At 43.3% G+C, this 22,531-nt stretch overlaps 1 protein-coding gene across 1 annotated transcript in view; it reads right to left on the reverse strand.

Moving 5' to 3' along the window:
* Nucleotides 1–17,128, reverse strand: part of rai14 (retinoic acid induced 14) — a 227,263-nt gene extending 210,135 nt beyond the window's left edge. Inside the window, exon 1 of the mRNA XM_085966328.1 lies at nucleotides 17,031–17,128. Within this exon, the coding sequence (XP_085822454.1) occupies nucleotides 17,031–17,069 (39 nt within the window). The 5' untranslated portion in view covers nucleotides 17,070–17,128. The remainder of the gene's footprint in view (nucleotides 1–17,030) is intronic.
* Nucleotides 17,129–22,531: the final 5,403 nt, after the last annotated feature.

Here is a 22,531-nt window from a genome sequence, read left to right on the forward strand (position 1 = left end):
TCTGTGGCACCTTATTGAATGCCTTCTGGAAATCCAAATACACCACATCCACTGGCTTACCCTTATCCACCCTGCTTGTTACATCCTCAAAGAACTCCACCAAATTTGTTAAACATGATTTCCCTTTCATAAAACCATGCTGATTCTGCTTGACTGCATTATGATTTTCCAGATGCCCTGCTACTGCTTCCTTAATGAAGGACTCCAGCATTTTCCCAATGACAGATGTATAGTTTCCTGCTTTCTGTCTCCCTCCTTTCTTAAATAGGGGTGTTACATTTGTGGTTTTCCAATCCGCTGGGACCTCTCCAGAGTCCAGGGAATTTTGGTATATTGCAACCAATGCATCCACTATCTCTGCAGACACTTCTTTTAAGACCCTGGGATGCAGGCCATCCAGGGAACTTGTCTTTTAGTCCCATTATTTTACCAAGTACTTTTTCCTTAGTGATAGTGATTGTCATTAGTTCCCCCCCCCTCCCTGTGGCCCCTTGATTATCGATTATTGGGATGTTGTTAGTGTCTTCTACCATGAAGACATATACAGGAAACTTTGGTTTATCCGGAGGTTGTATGTCCAGAATACTCGATCTAACAGCAAAAATCAGGAGCCGTTTTCTGTAAGTTTTTTTTAGATCTCGTTCTTTTTTTTCCCCCCAGTCAGCCACTGCAAGGTCTGTAGCTATAGCAACAGCTTCAGCTACAGACGCTTGCAGCTGCAGCCAACTCTTTAGAAGCAACAGTGTTTGTTGTCAGATACGGAGACGAAAACCTCTGTATGTTTCAACATTAACTTTGCATGTCCGGCAGTTTTGATAGATCGGCAACACGCCGGTCCCGTCAGTGCCGGATATCACAAAGTTTCCTGTACAAAATATTTGTTCAGAGTCTCTGCCATTTCCCCGTTCCCCATTATTAACTCCCCATTCTCATCCTCTAAGAGACCAACGTTTACTTTACCTACTCTCTTCCTTTTTATATACCTGTAGAAGCTCTTAATTTCTGTTTTAATATTTCTTGCCAGTTTACTCTCATAATTCATCTTTTCTCTCTATTATTTTATTAGTCATCCTTTGCTTGTTTTTAAAAATTTCCCAATCCTGTGGTCTCCCACCAATCTTGGCAATACTGTATGCCTTCGTTTTCAATTTTATACCATCCTTTACTTCCTTTGTTAGCCACAGATAGTGCTCCCTTCTCTTAAAATCTTTCTTTCTCACTGGAATATATTTTTGTTGAGTTATCAAATATCTCCTTAAATGTCCACCACTGCATTTTGTAGTGTCCGTGTGTTAATAAAGACACTGAATACAGGAGTTGGTTCATAGGTGTTTACTAAGCAAAGTCTGGGGGGGGGTTCTAACGGATATACACAATATACAGGCTTAAATAGCCCGAGTGGCCATTACCGGCATTACAGCACACCTGGGGTTCTTAAAGGCACATACACTACAATTCCTCCTCTTTTAGCTAACCAGTACATCATATAACATGTAATTAATAATTACTTAAAATAAGAAAAATAATATACACATTGCTGTAGTTAATTAATTATAAGTCAGTCTCTCAGGAGGCTTCCTGACTCGGTCCGGATAACGCCTCAGGAGTGTAATAGTTTCTGGTGGGGTAGTAGGTTCTTTTGGCAAGGCTGATTCGGCTTGAATGCCAGTGTCGGGTTCATCGGGTTCCAGTATCACCGGATCGGAGGTAGATATGGGTATCTCTACTTCATCGTTAGACGTATAGAGTTGTGGTGTAGGTTGTCCCTTTTCGGATGACTTTATGATTCGGTCAGCATGGCGCCTTATTATGCTTTCTCCGACGTCTACGGTATACATCAGTGGTCCTAGTCATGTGCAGATAGTTCCAGGCTGTCATTTCTCGGTACGGTAGTCCCGGGCCAAAACTTGTTGACCTATCTGGAAGGTTCCAGTTGGCCTTTCATTCATGCCTTGAAACTGCCGGTTCTCCACGTCCCTTCTGATGTTGGGCTTGACCAAATCCAGCCGGCATCTTAGGTTTCTATTGAAGAACATCATGGCGGGAGTTTGGTTGGTAACTATATGTGTTGCATTCCTGTATGCGAATAAGAAGTTATCCACCTTGTGCTGAAGTTTTATGTCTTCATTACCCATGGCCTTTATGGCCTTCTTGAAGGTCTGGACAAACCTTTCAGTCAATCCATTGGTGGCGGGATGGTATGGGGCGGACGTGTAGTACTTAACCCCATTGTTTTTTTAAGAACTTTCTGAATTCTTCGGACACAAATTGCGGTCCATTATCAGAACAGATCTGTTCCGGCAGCCCATTCCTGGCAAATATGGTCCTTAATACTGTGATGGTTTTTTCCGTGGTAGCCTTTGTGCTGTCATAATAGGAACACCCTTTTTAGGGTTGAATATGGAGATGAGGGGTTGATGGTCAGTCAACAAGGTAAATTTTTGTCCGTGTAGGTAATGGTTGAATTTCTTCACTCCCCATACCAGGCTGAGTGCTTCCCTGTTGATTTGGGCATAGTTACGCTCAGCTGAGTTTAATGAGCGTGACGCAAAAGCTATCGGCCGTTCTGAGCCATCAGGGAATTTATGGGATAATACTGCTCCTATGCCGTAAGGGGATGCATCGCACGCCAGTCTGATTGGCAGTGATGGGTTGTAATGAGCCAAAACTTCTTCAGATGTGATTAAGTCTTTGCATTTACGGAAGTCACGTTTACAGTCTTTGTTCCATTTCCAAATCACTCCTGTTTGTAGCAGTTCATTAAGAGGGTGTAGAAGAGTTGATAAGTTCGGTAAAAATTTATGATAGTAATTTATTAATTCCAGGAACGACCTTAATTGTGAAACATTTTCAGGTGCTGGGGCTTTTATGACCGCTTCAATTTTTTCAGGTGACTTATGCAACCCTTCCTTATTAATTATGTGGCCACAATATGATATCTGATTTTGGAAAAATTCGCACTTGGGGCGATTGGCTCGTAGGCCCCGTTCTTTCAGCCTAGTGAGCACCTGCTCCAAATTGGCAAGGTGCTCATTGTCGTTTTCTCCTGTTACAAGGATGTCGTCTAGGTAGCATGGAGTCCCCGGAATCCCTTGCAGGACTTGCTCCATAGCTCTTTGCCAGATAGCTGGAACTGATGCTACTCCAAAAACCAGTCGATTGTACTGGTACAGGCCTTTGTGTATGTTTATCGTGAGATACTTTTTAGAGGCCTCCTCAACCTCCATCTGTAGATATGCCTGTGCCAAGTCAATTTTGGTGAAACGTTTCCCTCCGGATAGTGAGGCGAAAATATCTTCTATCCTCGGAAGAGGATACTGTACTGTGTGAAGGACCGGGTTTACAGTCACCTTGAAGTCTCCACAGATGCGAATTTTTCTCTGTTCTTCAGGTTTATCATTATTCAATGCTTTTTTCATGACTAACGATGGGTGTTGCCCACTCGCTCCAATCTATTTTGGATAATACGCCTGCCTTTTCCAAATTCTCCAGCTCTGCCTCGGCTGCTGGACGAATTGCGTATGGCACCGGTCTTGCCTTAAAAAATTTGGGAATTGCTGCATCTTCCACTTTTATTGAGGCGGTGATGCCTTTCAAGGTTCCTAGTTTCTCTTGAAACACTTCTTTGGCATTGGCCAAGATGTCTTTCAATCGTTCAGGTATGATGTCATCATTGTTTATTTTCTTACTGGTCACCGTCAGTGCCTGAATGGAGTGCCAGTCTAAACGTATCTTTCTGATCCATTCACGTCCCAACAACGGTGGGCCACCATCTTGTAGAATGTATAAATACAACTTTTGTATTTCTTTGCCGTTGTATACAACAGGCACCCTTATTTTTTCTTTAGGGTATACTTTCTGCCCCATATATGTTTTTAAGATAATGGATGTGTCTTTTAGAGGTATATGCGAAAATAGCCTCTCGTAATCCCGTCGATTTGTTACGGTTAGAGCTGATCCTGTATCTAGCTCCATTTTTAACAGGGGACCCTGCTATTGTGAGGGTAACCCAAATGGTTCGGTAATCATCTTTGGCAAGTACATTATGTAATTTGAGACAGCTTAGTCTCTTGTTTTCGGAGTCGCTATCGCTCTTCTGGTCTTCGGAGCTACTGTCCGTCATCATTTGTACCTTCCTGTACTTTCCTTTATTGGATTTTTTTTTCTCTCTGTGGATTTATTTTGTCCAGATCGGCATACCCGTGCAATGTGTCCAATCTTTCCGCATTGCCTGCATGCTTTGTCCTTGAACCAGCAGTCCTTCTGGTTATGGGTGGATCTGCCGCAGCGATAACATCTTTCGAAACCCTGTGTCATTTCATGGGTGCCGAAGTCCTGTGTCTTTTGTTGTATCTCTGCAGCTCCTCTTGCTGCTGCTTCGTATGATACAGCCATACTGAAAGCTTTGTCCAATGTTAAATCTTTTTCAGAAAGCAGTCTTTTTTGTGTTCCTTCACTTAAGAGACCGCAAACGAATTTGTCTCGAAGATAATCTGCTAGTCCTGCCCCGAATTGGCAGTACTTTGATAGCTTTCTTAATTCGGTTAGGTAATCAGCATTACTTTCATTCTTGTGTTGATTTCTCTTGAAGAATTTGAATCGTTCCGCTATCAGCAGCGGTGTTGGGTTTAAGTGCTCCTGCAGGGTATCAACAATTTCTTTAAAATTCTTGTCCTTTGGTTTGGCTGGAGTGATTAAATTTTGTAACAGCCCATATGCCTTTGCGCCCATTAGGTTCAGCAGTACTGAAGCTTTTTTTTCCATCTTCTATTCCATTTGCAGTGCAATATACCTCTACTCTTTCCACGTATGTGGTCCAATCCTCTATTTCGCTATCAAAAGCATCAATATTGCCAGACTTAGGCATTTCAGAAAAGATATGGCGCTTCCCGCGCTTTTCTTTCTTTTCAGCAGCAAAGATATGGTGCTTCCCGCGCTTTCCCGCCGCTGCTGCCGATGACAACGCTGTTTCCCGCGGTTTCCGTTCTTTGTTTTTTTTTTAAATTTTATTTGTTTACAGTTGGAGACTCGTTCCCGCCGGACTTTCTCTGCAGGTCTGAACGCTGGCCTGCTTGCCGCGCCGGCCGTCTCCCGAGTGCTCCCTCCCAGTCCGTTATTGCTTGCCTCCGATTTCGCTGCCTGTCGCAGCTGCAGAGCCAGCCGCTGGAGCCCCAGCCTGACACCCAGAAAGGATTAGCGCAGTACCTGCCACCAGCTTGGCCAGCTAGTGAAACCACAGCTTCTCTCACTTTCAGTCTTCTGGACGCCCGAGGAATCAATGTCCTTGAGGTGCTGCCGAATTGCAGGTAAGTCCGTTTCCACTTCGTCGCCACTGTAGTGTCCGTGTGTTGATAAAGACACTGAAGACAGGAGTTGGTTCATAGGTGTTTACTAAGCAAAGTCTGGGGGGGGTTCTAACGGATATTACACAATATACAGGCTTATATAGCCCGAGTGGCCATTACCGGCATTACAGCACACCTGGGGCTCTTAAAGGCGCATACACTACACATTTCAATTGTCTTACCTTTTAATTTATTTTTCCAGTCCACTTTAGCCAGTTCTGCCCTCATGCTGTTGTAATTGCCTTTGTTTAAGATCAGGACACTGGCTTGAGATACAATTTTCTCACCCTCCAACTGAATTTGAAATTCAACCATGTTATGATCACTCTTTCCTAGAGGATCCTTTACTATCGGGACGGTTATCTGGACCAATATGTCGAGGAGCCGACTCGAGATCAGGCCATTTTAGACTGGGTATTGTGCAATGAGAAGGGACTTATCACCAATCTTCTTGTACGAGGCCCCTTGGGTCAGAGCGATCATAATATGATCGAGCTCTCAGTCGAGATGGAGAGTGAGGAAATTGAATCAGAGACTAAGGTCCAGAACTTAAATAAAGGGAATTACGAGGGTATGAGACGGGAATTGGGTAAGATTGATTGGGTGGTGTTTCTGGGGGGATTGACAGTGGATAGACAATGGCAAGCATTCAAAGATAGAATGGAAGAATTCCAGAACATGTTTATACCGGTTTGGCATAAAAATAAACCTAAAAAGGTGACTCAACCGTGGATAACGAGGGAAATTAGGGACAGCATAAAATCAAAAAAAAAGGGCATATCAACTGGCAAAAAAAAGCACCAGACCGGAAGATTGGGGGCAGTACAGGATACAGCAGAAGAGGACAAAGGGATTAATCAGGAAGGGGAAAATAGAATACGAAAGTAAACTTGCAGCAAAAATAAAGACAGACTGCAAAAGCTTTTATCGGTATATCAGGAGGAAAAGACTGGTAAAATCCCAAGTCGGTCCCTTGCAGTCCGATTCGGGAGAATATATAATGGAGAATAAGGAAATGGCAGACCAATTAAACTCATACTTTGGTTCTGTATTCACAAAGGAGGACACAAATAACCTCCCAGGAATATCGGCAAACATAGGGACTAATGAGAGGGAGGAGCTGACAGAAATTAGTATCTCTAGGGATATGGTGTTGGGTAAGTTGAGGGGACTGAAGGCCGACAAATCCCCGGGGCCTGATAAACTACATCCTAGGGTACTTAAGGAGGTGGCCCTGGAGATAGCAGATGCTCTAAGGATCATCTTCCGGAACTCCATTGACTCGGGAACAGTACCCGTGGATTGGAGGGTAGCTAATGTTACCCCAATATTTAAAAAGGGGGGTAGAGAGAAAGCAGGGAATTATAGACCAGTAAGCCTTACATCGGTTGTGGGCAAAATGCTAGAGTCCATTATTAAGGATAAAATAGCAGAGCACTTGACAAATGGGGAAAGGATCGGACAGAGTCAACATGGATTTACAAAGGGTAAATCGTGTTTGACTAATCTGCTGGAATTTTTTGAGGAAGTAACTGGTAAAATAGATGGGGGAGAGCCAGTGGATGTGGTGTACCTTGACTTCCAGAAAGCCTTCGATAAGGTTCCACACAAAAGATTGTCATGCAAAATTAAGGCTCATGGGATTGGGGGCAAAGTATTAACGTGGATAGAGAACTGGCTGGCGGATAGAAAACAGAGAGTTGGAATAAACGGCTCGTTTTCAGAGTGGCAGGCAGTGACCAGCGGGGTGCCGCAAGGATCTGTCCTGGGACCCCAGCTGTTCACAATATATATAAATGATCTGGATCAGGGAATTGGATGCAATATTTCCAAATTCGCTGACGACACTAAACTAGGAGGAGGGGTGGGCTCTGATGAGGATGTCAGGAGGCTACAGTGCGATTTGAACAGGTTGGGGGAATGGGCGGATACGTGGCAGATGCACTATAATGTGGATAAATGCGAGGTTATCCACTTTGGGGGTAAAAACAGGAGGGTAGATTATTATCTAAATGGCAATAGATTGGGAGATGGGGAAGTGCAGAGGGACCTGGGTGTTCTTGTGCACCAGTCACTGAAGGAGAGCATGCAGGTGCAACAGGCGATTAAGAAGGCAAATGGTATGTTGGCCTTCGTAGCAAGGGGGTTCGAGTATAGGAATAGGGATACCTTACTACAGCTGTACAAGGTGCTGGTGAGACCGCATCTGGAGTATTGTGTACAGTTTTGGTCGCCCCATCTGCGGAAGGATGTTCTTGCCATGGAAAGAGTGCAACGGCGATTCACCAGGCTGATACCTGGAATGGCGGGAATGACCTACGAAGAGAGATTAAATAGTTTGGGCTTGTACTCACTGGAGTTTAGAAGATTGAGAGGGGATCTCATCGAAACATATAAAATTATGGCAGGCCTGGACAGGCTGAATTCAGAGAGAATGTTTCCAATGGCCAGGGAGCACAGAACCAGGGGCCACAGTCTAAAAATAGCGGGCAAATCATTTAAAACAGAGATGAGGAAGAATTTCTTCACTCAAAGAGTGGTGAGCCTGTGGAATTCCCTGCCACAGAGGGCTGTGAAGGCTAATTCAATAAATATTTTCAAGAGAGAATTGGATATATTTCTGAAGGCTAAGGGGATTAAGGGTTACGGAGAAAAGGCGGGGACGGGGTACTGAACTGGTAAGATCAGCTATGATCTCAGACGAGGATCAGCCATGATCTCATTGAATGGCGGAGCAGGCTCGAAGGGCCGAATGGCCTACTCCTGTTCCTATCTCTATGTTACTATAAGATCATTTATTAATTCTATCTCATTACACAGTACCAGATCCAAGATAGCCTGCTCCCTGGTTGGTTCCATTACATACTGTTCTAGGAAACCATTCTGGATACACTCTCTGAACTCCTCCCCAAGGCTACCATGGCCAATTTGATTTGTCCAATTAATATGGAGATTAAAATCACCCTTAATTATTATCGTACCTTTTTTACAGGCCTCCATTATTTGTTCATTTATACTCTGTCCAACAGTATTGCTACTGTTCAGGGGCCTGTAGACTATGCCCACCAGAGACTTTTTCGCCGTATTATTTTTTATCTCCACATTCACACAAATCATGGATGGTTAGGAACTCTATGGCCGGAATTTTGCCGGTCCTCAGAGTGCAGGATATTGGAGGCGGGACCGGTCAAAATAGCTCTTATTCAATTTTGCTGCTTCTGCCTCGGGTTCCCCGACATCCGGACACCACGCCAGGTAAGTGTGGTGTGTTGCGAGTCTGCTCTAATGTTTCTGCATTGATGACAGCTGCAGAAGTGGTGTGAAGGATTCAATGGTGCACTGGCGAGTTTCAGAGGTAAGAAAATGTCGGGAAATCATTTTTAATGCATTTACACTTTTCTGTAGATAACAAGTTTTGAATTGGCTGTCTAGTACCACCTCATTGGGAGGGCCTCTGTCACCAGTGACAAAATCACTTCTGTAACCTCATCTGCAGCTGCCATCTGTTCTAGCCTATGGAGGGAGTCATTGGAGAGCCTGGGTGCAAAAGCTCACCTTTGTACAGTGTTTGTCAGTGTTTGCAGCACCTCAATGCTGTCAAACACCGAGAAATGAGCGGTCAAAGAAAAATTGTGCGTGGTCCCTTTAAGAAAACCGGCAGATGACGCGTTATCAAATGACGTCATCTGACCGGCTTCCTCTTAATTGGCCGGCAAGCCCGCAGGGCGGGCTTAACAAGGCCAATCGATGTAAAATCACATCCGTGGGCTGGATGCAGTTGTAGGCAGGACTGGAACCCAGAAACCAGCTGACCCGCTCCCAAGCCGCATCCATTTGCAAAATCGCAGCATATGACTGAAGGTATCCATGGAACCACGCTCTATCATGAATTACTGACTTCAAGAGGAGTGGAGAAACTTTGGTGCAGGCAGTGCAGCATATTAAAAACACCAGTGTAAAAGCATCACTGAATAACAGTACACAAGTTCATACCCATGATCCTCCACGGCTGAGCTCCCAAACCCAGTCGTATCATTGCGAGGAAGCACTAAGCTAAGGCCAAGCTCTTCTGCATAGGGAATGGGGGAAGCAATTAAAAAAAAACACATGATTATGCCAAGCGGGAATTCTTGCATCTCTTAGCTGCTAGCTTCAGAACAGATAGAAGAGCAGGTCAACCAGACACTGCACAGGGCTACTTGTCAGCAGCTGGCAGAACATTAGTCAACTGCTCAGGACACAAGAAGAAAACCAAAACTACAAGAGATAAATAAGTGAAATTTGAGTGAACGCGAGCATCAACTTATATTTTACATGACATAAGTTTTCTGGCAGCTTTGTTTCCAAACAAACGTTTAATTTTTTCTCTCTCATTTTATTGCTGCAGAGATTTTAAGAAATTTTAATCAGGGTTCCCAATCCTGATCTCTCTCTTGCAACCTATGCTGAAAATATATGCGTGTCGCCTATAATACCCAACAACGTCAAATAGCAATTCAACATCTAAGATCACACATGAGCAGCCTTTTGGGTAACATACCAAGGACTGCCAGTGCCTATTGAACCATACTGCTGCACAAGTCAGCATCTTCAGCAGATAGATATATGGATTAAATGGCACTTTATGTCTTGAATTTCAGAGACAATTAATTACTTTGAATTGAAAGGATGTCATGTAGGCAAATCAGCAGCTGAATTTTACACAGCAAAACTGTAGAAAATATGATGAATGACTAGTTTTTTTTTTAGTGGCATTAGTTGAGGGAGGAAAGTTGGCCAAGGTACTGGGAGAACTCCCCGCTCTGAATTGTGCCGTGCAATCTTTAGTCCATCCAAACAAAGCAGTCAGAAAACTTGTCAAGTAAATCTAAGTTGATCCTCACGTTCACTACAAATTTCACTTACTTATCTCTTGGTTAAACTTCTCATCCAAAGGGTGATACTACCAACAATACACCACTCCCTCAGTATTGCATTGGGAAAGTCAGCTTAGACGGTGTTCAAAGGGCTTGAACCTATAACTGTCTAACCTGGAGCAGATAGCCAAGTTGACATGGAGAAGAGAAAGGGAATTATTAAATAAAAAACTATTCATAGCATCTAGTAGCATTAGTACTGTATTAGGATATTTGTCAACATTACATGGAGCTTCAAGTAGTCTATGGGTCACTGTGACTGAAAATAAAAATCTATAAGAGCACAGTACATCTGAATAGCCATCCTTGTGCAGTACAATAATTTGCTCGCTGTGTCAGAACTTTGTACACCAGATATTTTAGTAAACGGGATTTTAAAATCATATTTCAGCAAGATATGAAGTTTACATATGGCGCGTCAACACTGGTACTCTCAACTATTCCTGCTTATATTACATCAGGTACTTTACAATAGTATGCTCGAAGGAATGAAAGAAAGAGCTTGTATTTATATAGTGCCTTTCACATCCTCAAGACATCCCAACCACTTCACAACCAGTGAATTACTTTTGAAGTGTAGTCACTGTTGTTAAATAGTCAAGTATGCCAGGCATTTAGCACACAGCAGGGTCCCACAAACCACAATGAGATAAAATAACGAGATAATCTGTTTTGAAGGTGCTAGTTAAGTGGTAAATGTTCACTGAGATGTAGCAATATTACATGAATGATGTACAGACAATACTCCAAGACTTCCATCCCCATTTACATTCCATGTTGCCAGCCATCTGTGACCACCGAGAACAAAATATTCAAATGAAGCAATAAAACTAGGCCAGGTATTTAAACCTCAATGCCTCTCACATTCCACTGAGCAAACTGGAAAGGCATAAATTAATCAAAATGCATTTTTAAATCTGTTCGGCCAAGATTCTTAAAATCTTCTGATGCACCATCTTCTGAAGGGCAATTAGGGGTGAGCAATAAATGCTAGCCTTGCCAGAGACGCCCACATCCCGTGAACGAATAATAAAAAAATATTATACTGTGGCACTGGAGAAGCCCTGACTGGTTGCAGTGATGTTGTATAAATCGGGTGCACCTGGTGTTTAATAGCACCGATGGGTTTTCCTACATCACCAGAGGTGCAATGCTGGCCTCCAGCAAACTGATGCAGGTCATCATTTCTTTTGATTTTTTTGTGCCTTCTCAACAATCAGTCAATCTTGCATGTGCGCAGCGAAAATAGGGGCCATAAATATAAGATAGTCATGAAGAAATCCAATAAGGAATTCAGGAGAAACGTCTTTACTCAGTGATTAGAATGTGGAACTTGTTCCCACATGGAGTAGTTGAAGTGAATTGCATAGATGCATTTAAGGGGAAGCTAGATAAGTACATGAGAGAGAAAGGAATAGAAGGATATGTTGATAGGGTTAGACGAAGTAAGGTGGGAGGAAGCTCGGGTGGAGCATAAATGCCCGCACAGACCTGTTGGGCCAAATGGCCTGTTTCTGTGCTGTAAATACTATGTAACTATAGGCAATTTAGAGATAAAATTTCTCTCAAAACTGCAATTTGGGAATTGCATCTTTAACTCCTATGCTCCAGGAATTATATAAATTATAATTTATATAATTCAGATAGCAGATTTTAGGGAGCTCGGAGATTAAAAAGCAGGACCTCAAAAGGTAGTAATCTCTGGATTACTCCCAGTGCCAGGTGCTAGTGAGTACATAAACAGGAGGATAGAGCAGATGAATGCGTGGCTAGAGAGGTGGTGCAGGAGGGAGGGCTTTAGATTCCTGAGGGATTGGGACGGTTTCTGGGGGAGGTGGGACCTGCACAAGCCGGACGGGTTACACCTCAACAGAGCCGGGACCAATATCCTCGCAGGGAGGTTTGCTAGTGCTGTTGGGGAGGGTTTAAACTAGCCTGGCAGGGGGATGGGCACCAGCATATAGGAGTAGAAGAGAGGAATAAGGTGCATAAGAGTGAGTGTGTTGGATAGTACTAGAGAAGAAAGTAGTACCATATAAGATAGGAGCAGACCAAGAAAAATGGGTTTAGAATGCATGTACGTAAACGCACTAAGTGTGGTGAATAAGGTTGGCGAGCTACAAGCACAATTAGCTGTGTGGCAATAATGGAAACGTGGCTTAAAAATGGTGAGAACTGAGCACTTAATATGCAAGGGTAGAAGGTGTTCAGAAAAGATAGGGAAAGAAAAATGTTGGGGTGGCAGTGCTGATTAAGGAAGACATTCTAGTGTTGGAAAGGGAGGATGTTCTTGAGGGGACAAGGACAGAATCCATTTGGTTAGAGTTGAGGAGCTACAAGGCTATGATCATGCTATTGGGGGTATTCTACAGGCCTCCAAATAGGGAGAGGGAGGTAGAGGGGCTAATCTTCAGGGAAATCGCAGAGATATGCAAGAGCTATAGAGTGGTGATATTGGGGGACTTAATTACCCAAATATCGATTGGGATAATGCTAGGGTAAAGGGAAAGGAGGGGGAGGAATTTCTGAAATGTGTTCAGGATAATTTCCTTGACCAGTATGTTTTTAACCCAACTAGGAAGGAGGCATTGCTGGATCTGGTGCTGGGGAATGAGGTGGGCCAGGTCGACCAAGTGTCTGTGGGAAAACACTTGGGTACGAATGATCATCGTATCATAAGATTCAGATTAGCAATGGAGAGGAGCAAGGAACAATCTAGAGTGGAACTTCTAAACTTCAATGGGATGCGAAAGGATCTAGCCAGGGTAAAATGGAACCAAAGACTGACAGGAAAAACTGTAATGGAACAATGGGTAATCTTTGAGGAGATGTTCCAAGTACAGGCTAGGTACATTCTAACAAGAGGGAAGGGTAAGGGAACCAAAGCAAGGGCTCCTTGGATGACGAGCGAGATAGAGAAGAGAATGAAACAATAAAAGAGGGTGTATGATGCATGTCAGGTGAATTCTTCAAGGGAGAACCAGACCAAATACAGTAAGTTAAGAGGGGAAGTGAAGCTGAAAATAAGATTGGCAAAGAGAGAATATGAGAGTAGAATGGCAGTTAACATAAAAGGGAACCCAGAAATCTTCTATCAGCATGTAAACAGTAAGCAGGTAGTAAGAGGTGGGGTAGGGCCTATTTAGGGACAAAGGTGGTGATACAGGTATATGCTTAGAGGTGCAGGGCAAGGCTAGAATACTCAATGAGTACTTTGTATTGGTGTTTACTAAGGAGGTGGATGCTGACAAAAAATTGGTAGCAGTGGAAAAGGTAGAAGCAATGGAAGGGGTGAAAATTGATAGTCAGGATGTACTAGAAAGGCTGGGTATGCTTAGAGTGGATAAGTCGCCTGGTCCAGATGGCTTGCATCCCAGGTTGCTAAGGAAATTGGGAGAGGAGATAGCAGAAGGGCTTGCCATAATTGTCCAATCTTCCCTAGATGCGGGGGAGGTGCCCGAGGATTGGAAAAAGTGGCAAATGTGACACCATTGTTCAAGAAAGGGTGCAAGGACAATCCTAGTAACTACAGGCCAGTCAGTTTAACATCAGTAGTGGGTAAAGTTTTAGAAACAATAATCAAGGGAAAAATTAACAGGCACTTGGAGAGGATAAAGCTAATTAAGGAGAGCCAACATGGATTTGTAAAAGGCAGATCATGTTTGACTAATCCAATTGAATTTTTTGATGAGGTAACAGGGACAATTGATGAAGGGAATGCAATAGATGTTTTCTACATGGATTTTAGGAAGGCATTTGACAAAGTAGCACATAGAAGGCTGGTTAACAAAATTGAGGCTCATGGAATAGGTGGGTCAGTGGCAGCTTGGATAAGGAATTGGCTTAAGGACAGAAAACAGCAAGGTGTGGTAAATGGCTGTTTTTCAGACTGGAGGATGGTAGACAGTGGTGTTCCACAAGGGTCAGTGCTGGGGCCACTGCTTTATATATAAATATCCTGGATATTGGAATACAGAGTAGAATTTCTAAATTTGCCGATGACACCAAACTTGGTGGTATGGCAAACAGTGAGGATGATGCCAATCGACTGCAACAGGACATAGAAAGGCTAGCAGAATGGGCAGATCGAATTTAATACAGAGAAGTGTGAGGTGATTCATTTTGGTAGAAGGAATAGGGAAAGGCAATATGCACTTAATGGCACAGTTTTAGAGTGTGCATAGATCCCTGAGGTGGCAGGACATATTGAGAGAGTGGTAACAAAGCATATGGGATCTTGGGCTTCATAAATAGAGGTATTGAGTACAAAAGTAGGGAAGTTACGCTGAACCTTTACAAAGCGCTGGTTAGGCCACAACTGGAGTATTGCGTCCAGTTCTGGTCACCACACTTTAGGAAGGATGTCAAGGCCCTTGAGAGGGTTCAGAGAAGATTTACCAGAATGGTTCCGGGGATGGGGGATCCTAGCTACAAGGACAGGTTGGAGAAGCTGGATTTGTTTTCATTAGAGCAAAGGAGGTTGAGAGGTGATTTGATAGAGGTGTACAAGATTATAACGGCTTTGGATAGGCTAGACGGGGAAAGGCTGTTCCTACTAGTTGATGGTCGAAGGACTAGGGGACACAGATTTAGGGTTTTGGGCAAGAGATACGGGGGGGGGGGGGGAATGTAAGGAAAAACTTTTTACACAGCAAGTGGCGAGGACCTGGAACTCGCTGCCGACGGAAGTGGTGGAAGCAGAGACACTCAATGTTTTCAAGGGGAGACTGGATAGGCATTTGAGGGAAATAAACTTGCAGGGCTACGGGAATAGAGCAGGGGAATGGGACTGACTGGATTGTTCTACAGAGAGCTGGCACAGACTCGATGGGCCGAATGGTCTCCTTCTGTGCCGCTATGACTTGCTATCAATGATTTGGACTTGAATGTAGGAAGTATGATTCAGAAGTTTGCAGACTATACAAAATTTGGCCGTGTGGGTTGATAATGAAGAAGGAAGCTGTGGACTGCACGAAGATATCAATGGACTGGTCAGGTGGGCAGAACAGTGGCAAATGGAATCAATCTGGAGAAGAGTGAGGTAATACATTTGGGGAGGGCTAACAAGGCTATAAATGATAGGACACTGAGAAGTGCAGATGATCAGAGGGACCTTGGAGTGCATGTCCACAAATTCCTGAAGGTAGCAGGATAGGTATATAAGGTGGTTAATAAGGCATACGGGCTATTAGCCGAAACATAGAATAAGAGAACAGGGAGGTTATGCTTGAACTGTATAAAAACACTAGTTAGGCCGCAGCTAGAATACTGCAAGCAGTTCTGGTCACCACATTACAGGAACTGTGTGATTGCACTAGAAGGGGTGCAGAGGAGATTTACGAGGATGTTGCCTGGGCTGGGGAATTTTAGCTATGAGGAAAGATTGGAGAGGCCGAGTATGTTTTCTTTGGAACAGAGAAGGCGGAGGGGAGACTTGATTGAGGTGTATAAAGGTCTGAGGGACCTAGATGGAGTCGATAGGAAGGACCTATTTCCCTTAGCAGAAGGGTCAATAACCAGGGGCATAGATTTAAAGTAATTGGTCGGAGGTTTAGAAGGGATTTGAGGAGAATTCTTTTCACCCAGAGGGTGGTGGGGGTCTGGAACGCACTGCCTGAAAAAGGTGGTAGAGGCAGAGACCCTCATCACATTTAAAAAGTACTTGGATGTGCACCTGAAGTGTCATAACCTACAAGGCTACGGACTAAGTGCTGGAAAGTGGGATTAGGGTGGATAGCTCTTTGTCGGCCGGCACAGACAAGATGGGCCGAATGACCTCCTTCTGTGCTGTAAATTTCTATGATTCTACGATAAGTAATTGTCCTCCGTTCCCACGCTCCCTGCATAACCCAAAATAATCTGGCATAGTTAGTGCCTAATTTAACATTGAGTGTATCAAGTTTCATACTGACCATTCATCAATCAGGGAAACTGGGTCAAGATAGTGATTGATAGACTTTCAGAATATTCAACAAGAGTTGTAAAACATGGCCCATGTGGAAAATAATGAGCCTGACTAAGCAAATTGAAAATGAAGCTCAGTTTTTTTTGAACGCAAAAAAAATACAGGAACAAATTCACACACACAGTAGCTATGCTCCTTTCTTTGGATTGCTAAATTGTAGGTTTGCTATGTTAGCAATTTCTATCTTCATCACCTCCATTATCTTACTCACATTGATACACACACATATACTAATCAATTTAACCAACTCACCATACCCATTCCTCTCCTTTATCTTCAGGTTTCATCTTGCGATCTGACCCAGAAACGGACCAGTGTGACTCAGCCATTTACTTTCATCTCGATAAAAAGCCAAGTCTTCAAACTTCACTTTTATTTTCACCCCTCCCCACCCCAACGTATATGATCCAAGTGACATCAGGAACTTGGTGAATCTGACCAATGTGTTGGTCCACCAATCTATTGTACCACCGTAACTTTGAGAAGTTAGGGGGAAAAAAATAGAATTAGAACTAAAAGCTCAGCAACTTCTGATGAAGAGTTCCAACCAAAAAATTATTTCATCTTATTGTTTCAGATGGACATCAAACTGATTGACTTTTTATACATTTTCTGTTTTTGTTGCAGATTTGCAGTCTTTGCATTTTAATCCTGATTTCTGGACTGTAGACCTTATAAAAAAAAAACATACGAACTACTCAGTCATGCCATTTGGACCCAGTGTACAGTATTCAAAATGAAACATCCTACTCCTAAAATAAGAACAAAAACATTAACCTCAATTTAAATTGGAGGAGTACTTACACCTACAGATAGAAATGAACATAGAAACATGCGTTTCATTGTTGCAGTTGTTTACTTTTCTCCTTCCTCCTTCGCTCGTCAAGTCACTGATAGATCTGCTAGAGTGTATCCTGCTTTATAATTTCCACAGAAGGAAGTTTTCTCTGTACAATCAAATCGAAGCATTACCATCGAAAATACACTGGATCCCATTCAACAACCCTTTGTCGTCTTTCAGAGGCTGATGTGACTGGAGTTCACACAATACAGAATTTCTATTGTACGATGGTACAAGAGGATTTCTGGAACTAGCCATTTGTGTGTTACTGAGATACCAATTTGCAATGACAAATTATTAATGTTAAACAAACAAGGCAAAAGAGGAGGACGACATCATGTTGGCACAGTTAACCAGAAAAGAGACTGTGGTGCCTCAAAATATAAATGATAGCAGCCTAGATTGTGCAATAATATCTTGGCTGTCTTAACGAGGCATAGTTTTGGTCTGCTGACTTTGGGAACTTTTAATAGATATTCGGATGGTTGACATTCGGATGTCATTTCATTAGTTTAGTTTATATCCAGATCATGCATTATTTGAAGGAATTAGAATGGGAAAAATGAGGGTGTGGGGAAGGGGAAGAGCAGAACATACTGGTAAAGAAAACATTTACAGTATAGAGTTTTAATAGTTTTGAACCAAGCCCAAACAGCTGCTATAGCACACTGTTTACACAGTACAAGCTCATGCTTAATTTTGTACCCATATTTCTTGGAAGTGCTTGGAATTTGTGGCTTTATCCAATTCTAAGAGAAAACAGCTATTACTTAAGAGCACTACAGTAGAAAATATTGTATATGTTGTATCATAACCTTGCATGGCAGTGTCGCACAGATCATATCACAATTTAAAACAAACACACTTTGAGGGGGCCAGGGCATATTTCATAAGGTTGGAGTCATTCCAGTGAAGTTGCTAAGTATTTGCTTGTGTTTAACATTTAAATCTACATCCAACAGTTATCATATGCTATTCAGAGAACAAATGGCATCACCAATGGTTGAGTTATAAAAACACTGCACATGAAGGACCAGGCGTGGTTGTGCTGCATGTACACCCGCCCCACCACTCACACACACACACACCCCCAACACCCCCCCCCACCACACATCCCCACCCCCAGCCCACACACACAACCAGCAGCATGGAACTGTATCCCAGTAAGAGTTGGTGCCTTCAGAGAAGGAGGAGGAGAAAAACCAAGAGCTAAAAGAAAATCACACAAGAGCAGCTGTGGGACACAATGGGCTGGATTTTCATTCAGAAGTCGGGAAGGAGGCAGGACTACAACTTTCAGGTTTTAGTCCCGCCTCCATCAAGATGCGGCCAATCCACGCGATTTTCCCTTGATTGACCTTGTTGAGACCGCCCAGCGGGCTCAGCAGGCCAATTAAGGGCCACCCGGCAACAGGTGACGTCACAGACTGAAATTTCATCTGTCAAGACGTGTTGACAGATGAAATATCAGTGTTTCCCAGCTGTTTGAAGCTGTCAAACACTGACAGTCTTACTTCTAACCCGAGTCCTTCCACGCAGACTCAGTTAGAAATCACGCCGGCACTGAAAGCTGCAGGCTGTCACTTTTGACAGCTCGTGGCCATTCTGCTTTCTGTGCCGGCTGAATGATGGACTCCTGAAGCCTAGAGGAAGGAAGGCTGTAAAGGTAAGTACAGGTAATTTAAACTTCTTTACACACTTTAGACACACCAAACACACTTACCTTTGCACTCATGCACCCATCACTCACCTGAACAACGACACCTCAACCCCTCCAACCCGACGGCCCACCTCCTCTAACTTGGCGTGGTTTGGAGCCGTCGGGAATCCCACACGACACCCTTCAAAATAGGGATTAGGCTAAAAACTGCCTGTTAACAGGTAGATAATTGGCACTAATCCCTTCCCGCCTCGGGTCGGCGGGTCCCAGTGCGGGGCGGGTACCCGCCTGCTTTGAAACTTACGTGGAGGCGGGTTTTGGACGGGATGGTGTCGGGACCCCCGAATTCGGGATTTTTGCCCCCCGCACGCCTAAAAGCCCGCCTCATGGCACACTGAAAATCGACCCCAATATATTCCATGGCAGAGAGTCAGTGCCAAGTTATCGTGCCAGTTTACTCAGGAGTACAAACTCTATCCCACTTTTCTCATCATTTATCATCAATATTCGCAGCCTGTAAATGCAACAAAAAACACCACAAAGATATCCTATGTCCTAAATCACATCTGTGAAATTTACTTTCAACGTTTAACACTTTATGTTTAAATTGAAGTTACTTTATTTCCTTATCACTTATCTTGTTTACGATAGTGACGTTTTTTTATTTTATTGAGCCTTTTTAAAATAATACTTGTGGAATAAAATGAAAGGTCACATTCAGGCATGTAAATAATTTAAATGGTTCATTTCCATGAAAATATATCAACTTCTTCAGCTCTCTGTCATGGTTGCCCCCATACTTTAAGGATGCCTAGAAGTTACGAGTGTCCCGGTATTTTTACAATTGTTGTTTTGTTTTTTTTAACAAGGGATTAATCCCAATCCAGAGGTTGAGAGGTTATACTAAACTACAGGAGCAGAGTTTGAAAAATTTATCTGAAATCCAAAAGTGGATTACTACTTTCCTTTCCATATGCACACACCATTGTTATTTTCAGATAATTAAAATGTAAACGGTAGCTTTTATCAGGTGGTGTCTGGCAATTGTAATTCCGCTCCTCCGTGATCACTGAAAACCATGTTGGAGCTCTGCATAATATTTTCAGCAGTACAAAGGTTGCCCTTTTCGATAGCAAATAAGAACACAAGAATTTTTAGGAACAAAAATAACGCCATTAGGCATAACAGCCAGATAAACCAACATACATAAAAGGGAAAATGCTCGCGAGAATTCTGCGATACTATCATGTTTACTTGAAGAGTCCAGAGGTTATAAAAAGGATAATTTTAAAAGCTAATTTTAAAAGTCAAAGGTCATGCCTCATACATCCACTGTGATTCTTAGATATCACAGCAGGCCTTCATATTTTTTTTAAGTTTTCAAGTACAGTATATGTAAATTATAACATATTTTGTGAAACCAATGTACATTTTGTTTGTTCCATATATAGATAGGGCAGAGCGCATTGGTACATTAAGGCTTTGGAAAAGGCTGTACATGGGCTAGGAGCAATAAACGTTGAAAGGTTGAAGCAATTTCTTCAGTTCACAAAAAGCAGGACAAATCCAATCCGGCCAATTACCGCACCATCAGTCTACAGCAATCATAGAAAGTTACAGCACAGAAGGAGGCCATTTCGGCCCATCGTGTCCGTGCTGGCCAAGAAAGAGGTATCCAGCCTAATCCCCAGCTCTTGGTCTGTAGCCCTGCAGGTTACAGCATCCCAAGTGCACATCCAAGTACTTTTTAAATGTGGTTAGGGTTTCTGCCTCTACCACCCTTTCAGGCAGTGAGTTCCAGACCCCCCACAACCCTCTGGGTGAAGAAATTTCCCCTCCAATCCCCTCTAAACCTTCCAATTACTTTAAATCTAGGTTTTTGACCACTCTGCCACAGGAAATAGGTCCTTTCTATCCACTTTATCTAGGACTCTCATAATTATGCTCAATAAGGTCTCCCCCTCAGCCTCTTCTGTTCCAAGGAAAACAAACCCAGTCTATCCAGTCTTTCCTCATAGCTAAGATTCTCTACTCCCAGCCACATCCTTGTAAATCTCCTCTGTAATCATCAGCAAAGTGATGGAAACTGTCATCAACAGTGCTATCAAGCGGCACTTACTCACCAATAACCTGCTCACTGATGCCCAGTTTGGGTTCCGCCAAAACCACTCTGCTCCCGACCTCATTACAGCCTTGGTCCAAACATGGACAAAGGAGCTGAATTCCAAAGGTGATGCGAGAGTGACTGCCCTGGTCATCAAGGCAGCATTTGACCAAGTGTAACAACAAATAGTCCCAGCAAAGCTGAAGTCAATGGGAATTGGGGAGGAAATTTGGTTCTTTGGTACTTTGGTTGTCTTCACAAAGGAGGACACAAATAACCTCCCAGAGATGTCAGGGAACATAGGGTCTAATGAAAGGGAGGAACTGATAGAAATCAGTATTTGTAGGGAAATGGTGTTAGAGAAATTGACGGCTCTTTTTCTGAGTGGCAGGCAGTGACTAGTGTGGTACCGCAGGGATCGGTTCTTGGGCCCCAGCTATTCACAATATATATTAATGATCTGCACGAGGGAACTAGATGTAATATCTCCAAGTTTGCAGACGACACAAAGCTGGGTGGGCGTGTGTGCTGTGAGGAGGATGCCGAGAAACTCCAGTATGATTTGGACAGGTTGGGTGATTGGGCAGAAGCATGGCAGATGCAATATAACGTGGATAAATGCGAGGTTATCCACTTTGGTGTCAAAAACAGGAAGGCAGATTATCTGAATGGCAATAGATTGGGAGAAGGGGAAGTGCAACGAGACCTGGGCGTCCTTGTGCGCCAGTCGCTGAAGGTAAGCATGCAGGTGCAGCAGGCGGTTAAGAAGGCAAATGGTATGTTGGCCTTCGTAGCAAGAGGATTTGCGTACAGGAGCAAGGATGTCTTGCTGCAGTTGTACAGAGACCACATCTTGAGTATTGTGTGGCCCCTGGTTCTGGACTCACCCGCCATCAGGAACATCCTTCCTGCATCTAGTCTGTCTAGTCCTGTTAGAATTTTATAAGTTTCAATGAGATCCCCTCTCATTCTTCTAAACCCCAGCGAATAGAAGACCAATCGACCTAATCTCTCCTCATACGTCATTCCTGTCATCCCAGGTATCAGTCTGGTGAATCTTCGCTGCACTCCCTCCATGACAAGAACATCCTTCCTCAGATAAGGCGACCAAAACTGCACATAATATAATGCCCAGTCTAAGATGGCCTGATCTCTAGTTGGTTCCTCGACATATTGGTCCAGGAAACCATCCCATATACATTCTAGGAATTCCTCCTCCACAGTATTGTTACTAATTTGGTTAGCCCAATCTATATGTAGATTAAAGTCACCCATGATAACTGCTGTGCCCTTATTGCGTGCGTCTCTTATTTCCCATTTAATGCCATTCCCAACCTCAGCATTACTGTTTGGGGGTCTGTATACAACTCCCACTAATGTCTTCTGCCCCATGGTATTTCTCAGCTCTACCCATACAGATTCCACATCATCAGAGCTAATATCCTTCCTTACTATTGTGTTAATCTCCTCTTTAACCAGCAATGCTACACCACATCCTTTTCCTTTTTGCCTGTCATTTCCTGAATATTGAATACCACTGGATGTTGAATTCCCAGCCTTGGTCACCCTGGAGCCATGTCTCCATAACCCCAATTATATCATATTCGTTTACATCTATTTGCGCAGCTAATTCATCCACCTTATTACGAATGCTCCTCGCATTAAGACACAGCCTTCAGGCTTGTTTTTTTTTTTTTAAA

The sequence above is a fragment of the Somniosus microcephalus genome, chromosome 2, assembly GCF_052327205.1.
Source record: "Somniosus microcephalus isolate GS21.2 chromosome 2, FLI_Smic_1.0, whole genome shotgun sequence".
NCBI lineage: Eukaryota > Metazoa > Chordata > Chondrichthyes > Squaliformes > Somniosidae > Somniosus > Somniosus microcephalus.